General features: G+C 33.8%; 1 protein-coding gene across 2 annotated transcripts in view; it reads right to left on the bottom strand.

Moving 5' to 3' along the window:
* The window catches only part of LOC110798266 (uncharacterized), a 39,987-nt gene that overhangs the window by 9,554 nt on the left and 14,880 nt on the right, over window positions 1-15,553 (bottom strand). For both annotated transcript variants that reach the window (XM_022003439.2, XM_022003438.2), the window contains exons 11-33: window positions 14,000-14,075; window positions 13,840-13,886; window positions 13,520-13,714; window positions 12,208-12,283; window positions 11,273-11,353; window positions 10,988-11,068; window positions 10,763-10,833; window positions 10,233-10,287; window positions 10,095-10,143; window positions 9,428-9,565; window positions 4,260-4,341; window positions 4,095-4,173; window positions 3,607-3,653; window positions 3,149-3,360; window positions 2,817-2,904; window positions 2,592-2,708; window positions 2,391-2,509; window positions 2,234-2,306; window positions 2,012-2,131; window positions 1,560-1,628; window positions 1,262-1,432; window positions 1,102-1,149; window positions 770-911 (exon numbers count right to left, since the gene is read on the bottom strand). In XM_022003439.2, the coding sequence (XP_021859131.1) occupies window positions 770-911; window positions 1,102-1,149; window positions 1,262-1,432; window positions 1,560-1,628; window positions 2,012-2,131; window positions 2,234-2,306; window positions 2,391-2,509; window positions 2,592-2,708; window positions 2,817-2,904; window positions 3,149-3,360; window positions 3,607-3,653; window positions 4,095-4,173; window positions 4,260-4,341; window positions 9,428-9,565; window positions 10,095-10,143; window positions 10,233-10,287; window positions 10,763-10,833; window positions 10,988-11,068; window positions 11,273-11,353; window positions 12,208-12,283; window positions 13,520-13,714; window positions 13,840-13,886; window positions 14,000-14,075 (2,236 nt within the window). The remainder of the gene's footprint in view (window positions 1-769; window positions 912-1,101; window positions 1,150-1,261; window positions 1,433-1,559; window positions 1,629-2,011; window positions 2,132-2,233; window positions 2,307-2,390; window positions 2,510-2,591; window positions 2,709-2,816; window positions 2,905-3,148; window positions 3,361-3,606; window positions 3,654-4,094; window positions 4,174-4,259; window positions 4,342-9,427; window positions 9,566-10,094; window positions 10,144-10,232; window positions 10,288-10,762; window positions 10,834-10,987; window positions 11,069-11,272; window positions 11,354-12,207; window positions 12,284-13,519; window positions 13,715-13,839; window positions 13,887-13,999; window positions 14,076-15,553) is intronic.

Below are 15,553 nucleotides of genomic sequence, written 5' to 3'. Positions count from 1 at the left end.
TTGTGTATGTTTATTAATGGAAATAGAGATCATTTAGTAGAGAAAAATGTATCAGGACAAGCCAATTTTTCATTAACGGAACTAGAAAAAATCATGATATAGTGCCGTCTAGTCATTCAATTAACTGCAAACAGAAAGCTGGGAACTTGTCAATATACGCATAGTATGACACCGAGATGTCGTATAACATCGAAACAATATGATAAACTTTGAAAATCCTGAAACATTCAAAGATTAGAAGCATCATGTGGCTTTTTAACTTACAAACCAAAATGGCCTCAATTTATTTATTTTGTACAAAATACTGTTAACTATGAACAGTAAAGGTCCGTCAAGTCATCAACCCTACACAAAAGGAGGGATTGGGTCAAAAACCTATCAAGGCTATGTTATCTTCACCTGTTTTTACTATACAAAACTGATTTGTGTGCTGATTAAAACTTAATATAAATTAAAAATTATGAGAAACAAGACTGCAACAATTCTGATACTTTAACAAACAGGCATTCCTTCGAAAAATTTGATAACTCTGAGAAACCACTTATGGTGTAAAAAAAGGAGGGAATGATGTTTCTTTTCAAAGAACTGATTGCAGAAAGAACTGAACAGGGCAATACAAAAGCTGAGAAAAAAGACATGGAGAATACGCGCACCCCCCCCCCCCCCCCCTCCGGATGTTGATCTATAAAAAACAAAAAGTACAACAAAGAACGGATGGTTCATTAGACAATAAAGAATATAAGAAAGCACAAAGTTCAAGATCACCAACTTCTTCCAGAGATAAGCTCTCGACTGGTCATAACTACTGTGTCCATGCGGTTCCGAAGATATACTTCAGCCAATTCTGCAGCATGATTGATTTCATTCTCTCTCTCTTCTGGAGACATCATTGCGACCTTCTTAACCGAAATCTGGGGGAAACAACGTGCACAGTCAAATCTGTCATCATAGAAGTGAAAGATGCAAAAACTCAAATGGAAAGGTTAAATTCTCATGCCACAAGCATCACAAGTTTTCCTTATCTCTAAATTTCATTCCCCCTTCTCAAAAAGGACTTTAAAAAAAAAACATGTTTTGGCATGGGAATACAATCTGGATCACCTCAATCCATCTTAAGCCATGTCCAAACTGCACTTTGAGCTCTTCAATCTGTAGAAAAATAAAATTTTAAAAATTAGGCCTCAGCAATAAAACAATTTTTTTTTTGATTCAAAAAGACAACAGAATGGAACAGGAGTGTGAAATAGAAAATATTAATCACCTGTCTTGTAGTTTTTGGGACATAAGATCCTACAATAATAAGACCACCATTGCTTTCCTTGTGAATTCCCAAAGCTTTAGGTGAAATTGGAGGTCTTGAAATTATACCTACTCTAGCAGAAACAAAACTAGCAGCAGTGCGGCATAAATAACGATTTCCCTTTAGTTCTGCCTGAAAAGAACATAAATTTGCAAAGGATGAAATGATTAGTGGTCATAAAGAAGATTTGCATTACTTAACCAGATAATTATTAGCAGCAGTTCTGTATAGAAGGAGAATACAAATTTACGTTATTTACCAGGATCATCCCAGCAGCAAAAACAGCCATATCTCTTTCACTAGCTGCATTTACTATGCATGTTGATCCCTGTTTCATCCAAGTATAAAACAAGTTTTAAAATGCCACTAGATGTTACATACAACTGCACTAGGGATCAACAATAGAATTCTTATGCTCTTTTGTGAACGCGGAAACACAAACAGAATAACTAAAAACTAAGTCCCATATTTGAGGAAAAGAGACAACACCTAATGGCATTAATGATAAACTTCTAAAGTTCCTTTTTTTTCATTTAGTTATTCATGATTCTCCAGCGTTTCATGTCAGACTTCAAATTTTCTCGCTTTCATCAGCACAACTAATTTCACTAGACATTAATGTATCATTTCAGGAGCCACAGGTTTTCATATTGTATGCATAAGCAAGGTGATAAATATGAGAAACAGCATAGAATGGTAAGCAATCATCACCTTCTCTAAACTGCAGAGATGCTCACAAACAGCGTTAGGACCACCATTGCGCAAGAGTTCAATGGAAACAGAAGCAACATTACTAGCTGCTATACGGCCTTCTGTTTTCTCTTCAACCCACTAATTTTCATAGAAGCCAAGATATAAGCCTAATTACTTGAAGAAAAAATGGGCAAATTATCCATGCATCATTAAGAGTGAAACTTGGTCAAGAAGCCAAACCTCTCGCAGATTTGAAGATTTATAGCCAAAAGCGGAATCTTTGGCGAACTCTGTGTCACCGGCGGGAACAAGCCTAATTTACGTATTACAGCATGAGATTTCAGACAGAACCATTGTGTCCATTATCAAATCAGCAATAAACTATGTACATGTTTACCTGTCAGCTTCTGCAACATAATGTACATCTCCTATAGTGAAGCGACCGCCTTGAAGAAAAAATGGACAAATGATACATGCATCAATGTCCCCCAAAACTGAAACAACAGCATCAACTTCCTGACAAAAAGGCAAGCATCATGTCAATAGAGTTGAGAAGTTAAAATCCAAGGACATACTTGGTAGATGTGAAGAGCCTTACCTGGGGAAAGTGTCCCCTTAGAGTTGAATCACCTCTTAATACCACTGTGAACTCAATATCAGCTGATTTAGCTGCAATCTGAAGATTGTGGCAGATTTCAACTACCAGAGCACTAGCCTGTGTGAAGTCAAATTGTAACAAATAAATTTCACAAAGTTAACTATGTTAGAAGCATACATCCATACATAACACAATGATATTAAAATAAAATTTCCACTAAAATACCTTCTCCGAATTAAGAGCTCTTGAGTTTGTCAATATAAAAAAGCACTTGGGATTTTTTCTGAATTGCTCGATAAGTGCATCAACATTCCTGCAAGATAAATAGAAGCAATAAGACCAACTCCCGCAATTATATTTATAGACAGATTGAGAACTGCACCATATCGTTACTTATTACAGTAATGATCACTACACAGCTTAACACAAACTCATAAAGTAACCTGGCCCACTCTTTTTCTCAAATTCATGTTCCAAATTAGTTGACCCTTTATATGACCTTGTAGAAACAATAAATCTTCCAACAAAAGACATCATTATAGATGTAGGATGCGTACCATTCTGTTAGAACGTCAATATCATGAACTGTTTGTGTTCCTGTTGGATCATCGTCGAGAACAACCAAAGGCTTCATATTGTTCTCACATAGCTTGATTATGTCACTGGTAAGATCCACAGGCCACTCAGGCGGAAGACATTTCATCACATGTTCTTTACTAAGGACTGGGCGCTTTCCTTCAACTTTGACTCCTGTGAGAGACTCATAAAACTAAAAATAAAAGAAAAACAAATAGAAAGTTAACAAACTTGATAAAAAAAGAAGTGATATGGAAATCTATATACCTATTCACACTGATCAGTACAGAAAAAGTATATGCAATGGCCTAGGATCAAACTATACTCCAACATGAAAATCACCGTAAATTTCCTAAGACTTAATGGTTGTTAAATTAAACACACTTCTTATTAAAAGATATATTTTCATAAAAAGTATCAAGGAATGTATCTTGTGTACCTTGACAACAGCAGCATCATCAAGAGCACCCCAGCCAGCAGCAGAACCTGATAGCAAAAACCATAAAGCATTGCTTAAATATAAGAAAAAGTTGGGGAATTCTTCACAAATCATATATAAATTAAAAAGCAAACAATACAATCTTCACAAATCATATACTATAAATTAGCTGTAAATGAAGCAGCTCTGACATGTGACACTTGTGAATTTGATGGTGCATGTGAACCCAGCTCATTAGCTGTTGCCCCCATGGAACAAGCAGAACCAATTAGGTATATGCACCTCAGAACCATTTCATTTACAATCAACAAAGTTAAAATCCAACTTTGTGCAGCAGAAAAACTGTACTGGGTCACCAGATGATTTGTTATTGCAAGAACTGATTTTTTTTTTTTTGTTTTGACGGGTGCAAGAACTGAAATTGAATACAGTACAGAATGTTGTCATAGTGAAAAATTAAAAATTAAAAAAGAATCCAGAATACATACCTGCTAAAAATAATTGGTGTGCTGTGACAGCAACATGAAGTGGAATTTTCCGAGAAGAGCATTCATGAGAAACAATTCCCTAAAAAGAATCATGTTTAACCATACTGTTACAAAATTAAATTTGGAAACATATAAATTGGTTATGCATAAGCTACTTTAGCTAACCAGGTCTTTCACAAAGATGTTAAGTGCAGAATAAGGAGTGAAATCATTGTCCACCATGTGTGGACCACGGTTTTCTAACATCCTGCAAAAAAAAATGACTATTATATATAGAACCAAGTTCCAATGAGAACCAATTTCGTCCATTAAAAGTACACGAAAAAAGAGTACATTGTGTTGATTCAAAACTGAATATCTGATTATTTAGCTCTTTATACTTCTTTAAAACAACACTTTTGATGAAGAAAACACATCTATAACGATACTAAAAGAGAGGTCCCTAAAACCAAAACTGACACGTCAGCTTGTGGTTAAAAAATTTCCCGCTCTTTTGTTTTTCCCTAATTAAACAGGATAATTATATAATTTAATTAATTTATGACAACAATATATTATTGAAGATGTCATTACCTAAAATAAGTATATTGAATAAATTTCCATAAGGAAACAAAAACGTTTAAATAAGATAATGTGTAGAATAATTATCTTTACGTAATATTATAATTATTTAGATTTATAGCATAATTACTACTTTAAATCAATCTACTGTGCCTAGAAAATAAACAAAAAGGAAATAATATGCTAAAATATAATAGATGCTAATTTCGTATACCAAATTTCACATTAGTGTATCTGTAAAAAAAAACATGTCAGTGAAACTATTTTTTTTACGGCACGTTTTTGAAACTTACTATACGAATACTGTTTTTTCCGAGGTAATCCCTTTTTCCCCAACTTGTAGGTGTTATAGATGCTGCTCTATACAATATATATGTTGGAATATAATTGTGCACCTTACATATTAGACAAAATTATTTCCTAATCTTGCTATTGTACACTTCCACCGTTCTCTCACATTTGATATTATGGATTATTGTATTTGTAATGGTGGTGAGAGATGGGTTTTGCTATATTATTTATTAGTTACCATAAGTTCTTTACATCTCATAAGTATGAGGTTTCTAAAATCGCCGCAAGGACATGGGGCGGAAATTTGAACGTGTGATCTATCATACATTAGTATGATAACGAAAAATATTATTTTAAAGTGTTTAATTGCAATATACGGCTCATAAGAATTCTAGCTAAGAGTAAGAAACTAATTTAAGGGGTTCCTCAATGTCCGTTAAAAAGAAGGGTTTGGATAGGATACTATATTTAGGGATAAAGGTTATTGTGCATATTTTTAACTTCAGCATCTTTTCTTTTGTTTGAATAAATTTCGTTCAAATATAATCTAAATTTTTTAATAAATTTAGTTCATTAATTATGGCTGAGGTTATGATTAGTGGTAACCTCCGAAAGAGAATTCAAAAAGAAAAGTGAGAATATTAATACTTTGGGAAGTACCGAATTATAATCCATAGGAAATCTGTTCACACAAAATGTATTGATGAACAAGAAGGTAGACCTTTTGAGAAATTAAATAAAGTACATAGTACAATCTAGCTAATTTTATCTAATATCGAGTAAGAACCATCCTGACTTTCGTAATGTTCCTCAATATTTAAAATACATTACAATCTAAAATATTTTGTGACAAATATTCTATCCTTGATTACCAATATCTCATATCAAAAGAAAAAACCAGTACCATGTACGTGAAAACCAAATAATCTACCTTAATTACCAATATTTATATATTTTTTTCTTTTAAAATGAAGATTTGAATCATATTGGAAATTTAAAAGTACCAAACATTGAGTAATCAGTGGTATCACATTAAACCAAAAATTAAAGTGATGTAACATTTAAAATTGATAATTTATAAATATACTAGATAAAGTACACGCAATCAAGCACCTAGGATCCTTCCTTCCGATCAATTTAGGATCATAACGTTAATGTTTCGATATAGTGTTAACCTATAAATTAATTTAACTATTTTTACCCTCCAACGGGTAAGTGGTTAAATTAGGAATTTAGGAGAGATATAGAGGACATGAAATTTTATTCAAACCCATTAACTAAATGTTATGAATTTGTCGATGGAACAATTTAATAATACATCTATTGAGCACTCAAATTGTGGTAATCAATATACTATGAATAAGTTACTAACATATGGTTAATGTGGGATTATGGGACAAAACTTTGCCATAATAAGAATGAACTGGAAGCGTAACCAAAAAAAAAAAAGAATGAAAATAAAAGTGTAACCAACAAAAAAATGGAGGGAATACAACAATTCTTATTATATTAAACTTATTTGATTTTGTACAAATTAGGTATTAGGATTTGTAAACTGTGTATATTGCAAGGGTACAAGTGCACATGTGCTACAACAAGCTTATGATTGTATCTAAATGCTCGTGATGCGTGCCTCAAATTTTAAATAACATGTTTGGCAATTATTTTTAAAATAGTAAAATGTAAGGTCAATGTAAATATTTAAAAAGTATTTAATTTTGATGGCACTTGTTATGAAAATAATGTGTAGCAATTATATAGGAACATGATACTCAAGGACTTATTCTTATAGACTTGGTATATTTTATCAATATTTATTTTTATCAATTTTATTTTTTCGCACATCAAATATATTAAATTCTAATTATGCCGTCATATAAAGGTGTCAAATAAAATATCAAGAAAGAGACAAATATGATGAATCATACGAGACAAGTAATTGAAATTTTATTCAATGCATCTTTAGAGAATTCGATCTGGTAGTTTATCAAATTGTATAAATTTATGATTAACCTCCTAATGTAGTAGCATAAAGTTTGATGTAAAACTTTTCCTATTCAATGATTTGTAAATATAGAGAGAAATTTTCTTAATTTTGTGTTGAATGAGTTGCAAATAACTAAATTTGTGATTATTGAAATAAAATTACCGTAGTGCATCTTAGAACTATTTTTTAGCATAAAATAATTGATAAACTTTAGGAGGATATTTTCCCCAAACATTAGGATAGACACTACCGGGGATAAACCCTAGCAGAGTGATCACATGAGAAAACTAATTTCATTTTTATTATTTTAGTGTATTTAAAATGTTTAAGATATTTTCAAACATTATGATTATATTATTGTTTTGTTTCCAAATTTTTTTTATAATATTATTAATCATCTACACCATCACAAAATACGGAGTATTTTTTTATCCATTTTGGACCTTTTCATTGGTATAGTACTAGGCCTATTAGCTATTTCTTAATAATTAGGCACTCATTTGGAGGGGGTTGTAATTGTATGTTTGTCCATTAATTAAGAAAGAAAATGGTTCCAATTCAGAGGTAAGGTTACCTTAGAAATCAAAATGAATACTGCGTATAATATAGATTGTTCATGTGCATATTTTGATTTTACTTTTATAAAAATGAGTATGACAAATCCAAACAAAAATATGGTTCGGTTAATTAACAATAAAGGGTGCAACTATAAGCCTCCATTCTATTGGACTTATAAAAAAACTTATTTTGTCTGAAATAAACGAAAATGTATGAAAAAATAACTTATCTTTTCTGAACTTATATTATCTGAACTTAACAAAACTTAACTGAACTTATTTTGTCTGAAAAAAGTAAAAATAAGTCGAACAGAACTGAGCCTAAGTTTAGTGTTTTAAAGAACACACCAATAATAAAACCATCAAAGATAAGCAAATGAAGATTGAATAATTAGGCAATATGATTGAAATACTAACATATGTAAATCATAATATATGTTTAAACCGTGCAATTGCACGAGTATTATACTAGTTAATAATCATCAAACAGATAAGTTTTCGTTTTATCGTTTATTTGATTAAAAGTACAGAAAAAACTAATAGAAGTAAATCAGATCAATTTAAAAAGTACATGAAAACTGTAAATAAAAGAGAAAAGAGAAGACTCCAAAGGGAAAGGAGAAAAAGGGATATCCTTAGTTTGCAGACTTAAACTCTATTGAAATAGTGGCTACTGAATTTCAAGTTTCATTGACGATATCAATACCTATTTAACAACTATTGATAATGCCATGAATACAAATCTTAAGAATGTGAAAATGAAGTTATTAGGCAAAAGTAAAATTTAACTATATGGGATTTCTACTTTGCCAAAATTCCAAACGAAAGGAACCCTCTCATTATTTTTAATCAAATATAAGCCAAATGATATTCTCCTTTGAAATCCTTGTGATTACTGGAAGGTAGAAGCAGTACTTAATCTTTAAAGTGGTAACACTAACTCATTTGTGTCATCCATTTTTGGCTTTGACGTAGACTACAAATTTGATGGTTTATACTTTATTTAGATGGTGGTGTACAGCGTGCGTGTACTGTTAAACCTTTTTATTTGATTTAATGTGTTATTTTAGATAAGCGACAACTGACAAGTAAATGTTGAAGTGTATATTTTATTTTGCAACAATGTTCATTAATTGTTGATATGAGAATATAGGGGACACAAAAATAATTTGACCCTCATGCACCAAAATATTACAACAGAATAAAAACACAAACGAGGTATTTATGTTACAAAAAGTTGGATTTAATTCCTAATTCCCAAACGATAAACCATTTACTAGTAATAGGAGGGGGGATTAGATACAACTGAACCAAACACATTGTGTCAGATTTCAAGTTCTAACTTCTTTCCAAACCCGTACAAGCTTCCTAATCACACGCCCCCTAAACAATAACCGTCAGAAGACATTATCAATCTTATGAGAAGGGTAAAGAATGTGTCTTTTATTTTTGTGACAACAAGTAGAACTACACACTAGGTCATCAGTCCTTTCTTCACCTTTGTGGTAAGTTCATGAGCGTTTTACCATTTGTTTACTAACTTCAATACAAATTACGTAATCTAAAGAAGAAATTTGTCTATGAATTTGGTCTGGTTCTGAAGGCCATATGAGAAGATAAATGAGATTGAATCTTTTTTCCGGAGACGACTGAAAATATAATTTAAGAAATTTATTGTGACAGTAACTGTATGACTAATGCGTTTATATAATTGTATTCATGAAGTAGGAAACCTGGTCCTCTGAAGATGTACATACTCAAAAATACCTTTCCAAACAAAATGAACAGTTTGCAAACATCAATGAAAGAATTGCATGTATAGAATAACTTCAATTGAAAGAAGCTTTTTCAAAATGCATTACTATTTACTACAAGTTACAGAGTACATAAAACAGAAAACCAATGTCAAATTTGGAGTTGCAGGTTTTGATAGTTACCAGGATGTTCCGCTAGATGAGGTTATGATTTGAAATAGGTTTCTTGTATGCAGACCCAAGCGAGCACCAAAGGCCAACGCCTCCGCTGCAGATGCTATATGAACTCCGGCAAGTAGTTGATTAACCATCTTAACACAACTTCAAAAAAGGGTAAAAAAAAAAAAAAAAAAGATGGTCAGTCTCATAATATGTGGTCTGCCTCTGCTTTTAGAAATTAATTAAAAAAATATGTAAAAAAACAACTGTCTCATAGATAATAGTAAAACTATCATCATTGCAATGATAGATCATAGATCTCCTATTGCTAGGTGTTTACATAATAACAGGAAATACAAAATACTTATGTCCCATAGATGCAGTACCCACTACCCAGTTACTCTTTCATCCTTCAATTCAAAGACACATTAATATAGTCTACCGGGCCAGAAAAGAATTGTAAACAAGAAAAGAAAAACGATGTTATTGTTGCTCACTATTGCTATGATCAGCCTTTCAGTGAATGATACGTTCGACATTCCTTTCTAAATGAAATGTTGAAAATTTTAGCAGAAACATGACACATCACATTATATGGAATGGAGACATGATTGTAATGCCGTCACCAGCTGCAATTAGCAAAACAAAAATAAAAAAAGTACAAATTCTTCTTGAAAAGTGCCAAAGCTACCTTCCAGCTCCACATCCTCCTTTAATGATGTATAGCTTCTCACTCAATGCTGTGAATAACGAATACAAGTACCAATCAGTTTTAATATGATATACCTGGAGCTGGAAGTATTATTAACAGAATTGTAATGCCTATTACCAGAAAGTACTGAAATACATCGTTCCAGGGCTTCATCTGTTCCTGATGCCATTACCTGTAAAAGTGTTTCACTGGTAAGTTTAGTGGTCACCAAATGACCCAACCGCACAGAAAACATCCACTCAATATCAAAAAAGATCGAGCACCATATATTCATGCTTATTAGCTTATGGTTCAAAGTGATGCATTGTAAGAAACTAGAATCCAACTGACCAAACAACCGAGATCCGCACAATAAATTTAGAAGTGCTCCACCTCTATCAAATGAAAGCTATGATGCTATTGTAATTAAATGCTTGACTTTTACGTTTATGATTCTTTATGCATGTCTTTGTGCGGATATGATATTCTACTATGGAAGCTTCTTTTTCTTTCATGAATCATGTTTGATGCCCAAAACATTTTATGCAAAGTCTGACTTATTCATCTTATAAGACTTCTTGCAGCTAGTAAATAGTTAACAGTTTCTTTTTTTCAGAATTATCGCCAAAAGAGTAAATGAAGCTCCAAGCAGAAGATTATTTACACACCGTAAGAGATCCAGAGGAGGCTCTTTTCACGCCACCGGAAACAGGGGCATCCACCAATTTTAAGTCCTTGTCTGCACTCATTTCACATAGGGCATTAATTTGACAGGACAGCTGATCATATAATCTACGATGCATAGGAGTTCAATGCAGCATGACACAAAATGAATATCAGAAATCTTGCCACTTCCATGACCTTCAATGTAGGGAAAGCCATATTCAACATACCTTGTAAACGCTGATCCAGCTGGCTCACATATGCTGGAGAAACCGTGGATGACAAAATAATAGCTGCTCCTGCTGAAAGAACTAAAATACCGTAACAAAAATCAGAAAGCATCAAGTTAATATTATTTCCATGGAAAATTTATATAAAGATACCTATAAGCCATTTAAATCACAGAGAACGTGTTCTGATGCTTCGTATGAGATATATTTTAAATAGATTTCAAGCAGATGAATAAACTCTTAAGGTAAGCATAAGCCTTTAAGCAGAAAAACGCTGGAACATACCCTGGACAGCACCTAGATCTCCAAAAAGGACACTTTCTGCTTGAGCTTCATTAGTAACCATTATCACGAGCACATCAACACCTGAAGATAAACATTCAGATTGAATCAAGATGGCTTGAGATAACCGCAAGGGGTGGGGTGGGGGGGGGGGGAATACATTTGACAATTGCCAGAAGTGAGCCTTTTGTAGTCCGACACTCATAAATAATTTTCTAAATGAATACAGGTTCAAGTATCCAACACTTAAAATTGACATTGAAACTCAGTTATGATCCTTGAAAAAGGATGAAAAACATAGCAAAGCTTGACGTGTCTGATCAGATGCTGCTAATGGATCAATATAAGAAGTTCCAAGCTTAAAAGTCACAATATTCATTTGTTCTTTTGGCTTTGGGATGTAATTGACTAAATTAAAATGGCTCTTAAAACCTCTTCTCTTCCTTTCCATGAAGTAGAAGATGGTTGTCCCGTTATCTATTTTGGGTCAATTGGAAACAACCTCTCTGCAAGTGCAGGGGTAAGGTTGCGTACGTCCGACCCCCACTTACCTTGCTTGTTGTGGGAGTCTCTTTGAGGCAATGGGGTAATGATAATAATAATGATGATGAATGATGATGAAAGTTATCTAATAGTGTATACTTTTTATACAGTGAAGGCGTGATGGTAATCACGGTATAGGAAGCTACAGAGAGAAGTAGAGACTGGAAGAGTGAAACCCTTTAGTTATATTTTGTGGAATTATACTAAGGAAACGCCAAGGTCCAAACCATCATGAGTTGCAGAGAACTAATAGTCCTGAGTTCAAAGTTCTTAAAAAAACTAATCTGACGCATCCTGTCCCAGAGACTCCCATCATGGGTGGGTGCATAATCAAATACTTAATTCATGACTTCTTCTAAGTACTTTCTAATCAGATGAAAAAAGAATCAATATACCTTTCGCTACTTCTAGTGGAGAGTTTCCCACTAATCCACCCGCTTCAATAAATCGAGAAAGTGTTGGTTTATAAACCTACCATTAATTAAAAACAAAAGATATTAAAAAGACGTAAAACAAATTACATAGATGCATCATCAGATGAATAGAAAATGTTTGACATTGATATTTAGCAACAATAACCAGTTTATTTAAGACCAATTTCAAGAATAAAAAGGAGATAAGGAAAAATAAAAAATAAAAAAGGCTTCTGTACTGCTATTAGTAATTTATGGGTTTTACATACTTCGTGTCATCATCACAACTCACAAGTTATCACAATGTCAATAAGCAATCTTATTTAATAAAAATACATCATTTGTCTATATGAAAGTTAAAATTCACCAGGCAGGGGAGATAAGTCACGAAATTCTCCCAGAAAATGGGAATTCATGATTTCATTCACAAATTTACCAAAATAAGCCTGATATAGAACTAAATGGCATGAAAGTCTTCGGTTTCTGTTATCCCATCACATGAACAAGTAAACAGGACATAATGATTCGGCAACATGACTTTAAAGTACAACGATATCTTTTTTCAGATGTACACATGTCTGTAGGCCCTCTACAAACTTTTGCAACTGTTTTATTAGGTAGAAGCCTGGCGTGGAGCCTTCCAAGCAAGCAGAATTTGGACTCCTAAGAAGAACCCAGTATGTGGAATAATCATTAACAGAAGATGATGCAAATGCCTTCATTCCTACAGGACAACTTCAGCCTCGGTTTACTTGTGGAACCATAAGGGAAGACAAGTGTTCCCAAACTCCAGTAATACTTGGGTTCAATATATCCAACTGCGATATAATAGAACTGAGCCATTATTTTGAAGTTTACTCTGGGAAAAAAGAGGACCATGGAGCTAGATACTTAAAGTGAGCAATGAATTATACATAATGAACACAAGTCAAAGAAAGGCTTTTCTAAGAGGCCATAAGGTAGTCGAATTCACGTTAGGTTTAGCTTCTGCTGGATCTTCTCAAGCTTGTACTTCATGCTTCTTAGAGCACTACTTGAGTCATTTTAGAAAAGGTACATTTTATGATGATCCCCAAATGCCACCAAGTGATCTAGCAACAATAGAGGGTAAAGATACTTGGAGAAAAAGCCCCTTAGTCAGACAAAGACGGTCTTCTTATGTGCAGAGGGATAAAAAACCCGGGAGAGGGGTGGGGTGGGGGGTGGGGGAAGAGGGGGCGGGGAGATACGGTTCCATAACATTTACCCCATTTAAGATTAAAAAACCAAATGCAGCAAGAGAAAGTGGTATTACATCATAACCAACGACGGTAAATTTTGACCTCAGTAGAGTAGTTGCCATGCCAAACCCCATTGCTCCAAGACCAATAAAACCAATTCGGTTAACCGCCTTTGACTTGGACTCCAGCATTGTTGCTAATTCCAAAGGATTATAAGTTTCTTCATTAGCAGCATCGTCAAGTTTTATTCCAATAACTTTCTCCCATACCTAATAAAGAATAGTAAGCACCACATGAATAAATACAATATTGTATGAACAGTACTATCTATAGCCTGAAGTCCAGCACAACAAGAGCAGAATCCTTTAGGAAGATTATGCAAAACCAGAATCACCTTAAACAATGGTGCCTTGTCGTCGTCTCCGCTGCCATGTGAACACCCTGGAAAAGCCACCAAAAACAATCAAGAAAGAATTAGATATTTTACAGATTAAGATTAAGATAAAAACAGATAAAACATAGAGCAGAAAGAAATTAGATTTGGCAATCAGTACCAAGAAGCTGTTGATGCGAAACTCCGAGGAGTGGCAGTGGAAACGGAAGAGATTTAGCCAAACCTACAATACTTCCCTTTAATATGCAAGCATATATTAGCAACATTTCAAAATAGCACCACTGTACCAGCTCAAAGACATGTCCGACAGTTTGTATATAAGAAAGTGTGCAATTTCTACAGATAAATAATTATTTCATTATCATTATCATTATCATTATCATTACCCCATTGCCTCAAAGAGGCTCCCGCTAGAAGCGGGGTAAGGTGGGGTCGGTCGTACGCAACCTTACCCCTACAATTGCAGAGAGGTTGTTTCCAATTGACCCAAAAGCAATAACGAGACGACAACGGGACGGCCATCTTCATCTTCTACAGATAAATAATTATTATCAGCAAAAAATTTAGGAATTTTTGTCATAAATGACCTTTTATAGTCCAAAAATTGTGACAAAGGACCTTTTAAAACAAAATTGTGAGATACGACCCAAATCAAGTTTTTTTGTTGTGAATAGGGACCAAGACCCATTTTCCGGCAGTCAAACCAATTTTCCGACAGTCAAACCCATTCTACGGCGTTGACCATCACGTGCCCAACACGTGACCCATTAAAACGAATAATTTTTTTTTTTTAATTCTTTCCCTCCAACATTTCCCCCCCTTAACAAACTTCAGAAACATTAAAAAAAAATCGTTTTCTCTCTCCCTTTACTCTGTTTTCTTCGCCATTTTCGTGCTCCATTTTTTCATGAATTCGTTGCCTGTAGTTTAAAAAAAAATCGTCAATTCCCCTTTGATTGTCATGCCAATTCGTATACGATAACAGTAAAAGCCCCAAAATTTGGTCCAATTTCTCCAATTTCTGAACTCTTGAAATTAGGGTTCATAAGCTAATTTCTTTTTCTTTGCTGATTCGGATGAATTTGCCTCGGCGAAAGGTTAGGAAATGCAGATGTGTTGTACGGATTAATGAAATTTTATAGCCACGATTGAATGATGATGGACGGCGACCATTGATGAGTTAAGCTGCGTTTTGCACCCTTGGATTGAGTTCAACATTGATGAAGATGAGGATGGATGGTGAGGATGGTTGATGATGATGGAGGACAGGAGGAGGGAGCACGAGAAGCTGCAAAGGAGGGAGAAAATTCTCCTTTGAATAGGATAGCAGCAAGAGAGCGAAAACAAAGGGGGCGAAGAGGAAGGACCGAAGCAGGGGTCTGACTGCTTTCATTTTTCTTTTCTTTTTCCTTTTTGTCTTTTCTTCTTTTAATTCTTTCTTTTGATTTTTTTTAGGTTTTCTGAAGTTAGTTAAGGGGGTGGGGGGATATTGGAGGGAAATTTTTTTAAAAAGAAAATTATTCATTTTTACTTGTAACGTGCAGTACACGTGCTGATCAATGCCGGAGAATTGGGTTTGACTGCTGGAAAATGGGTCTTGGTCCCTATTCACAACAAAAAATCTGATTTGGGTCCTATCTCACATTTTTTTTTTAAAAGGTCCTTTGCACAATTTGTTGACTATAAAGGTCATTTCTGACAAAAATTCCAAAAA

The sequence above is a fragment of the Spinacia oleracea genome, chromosome 5 (assembly GCF_020520425.1).
Source record: "Spinacia oleracea cultivar Varoflay chromosome 5, BTI_SOV_V1, whole genome shotgun sequence".
Taxonomy (NCBI): Eukaryota; Viridiplantae; Streptophyta; class Magnoliopsida; order Caryophyllales; family Amaranthaceae; genus Spinacia; species Spinacia oleracea.
This window is presented reverse-complemented; position numbering and strand designations above follow the sequence as displayed.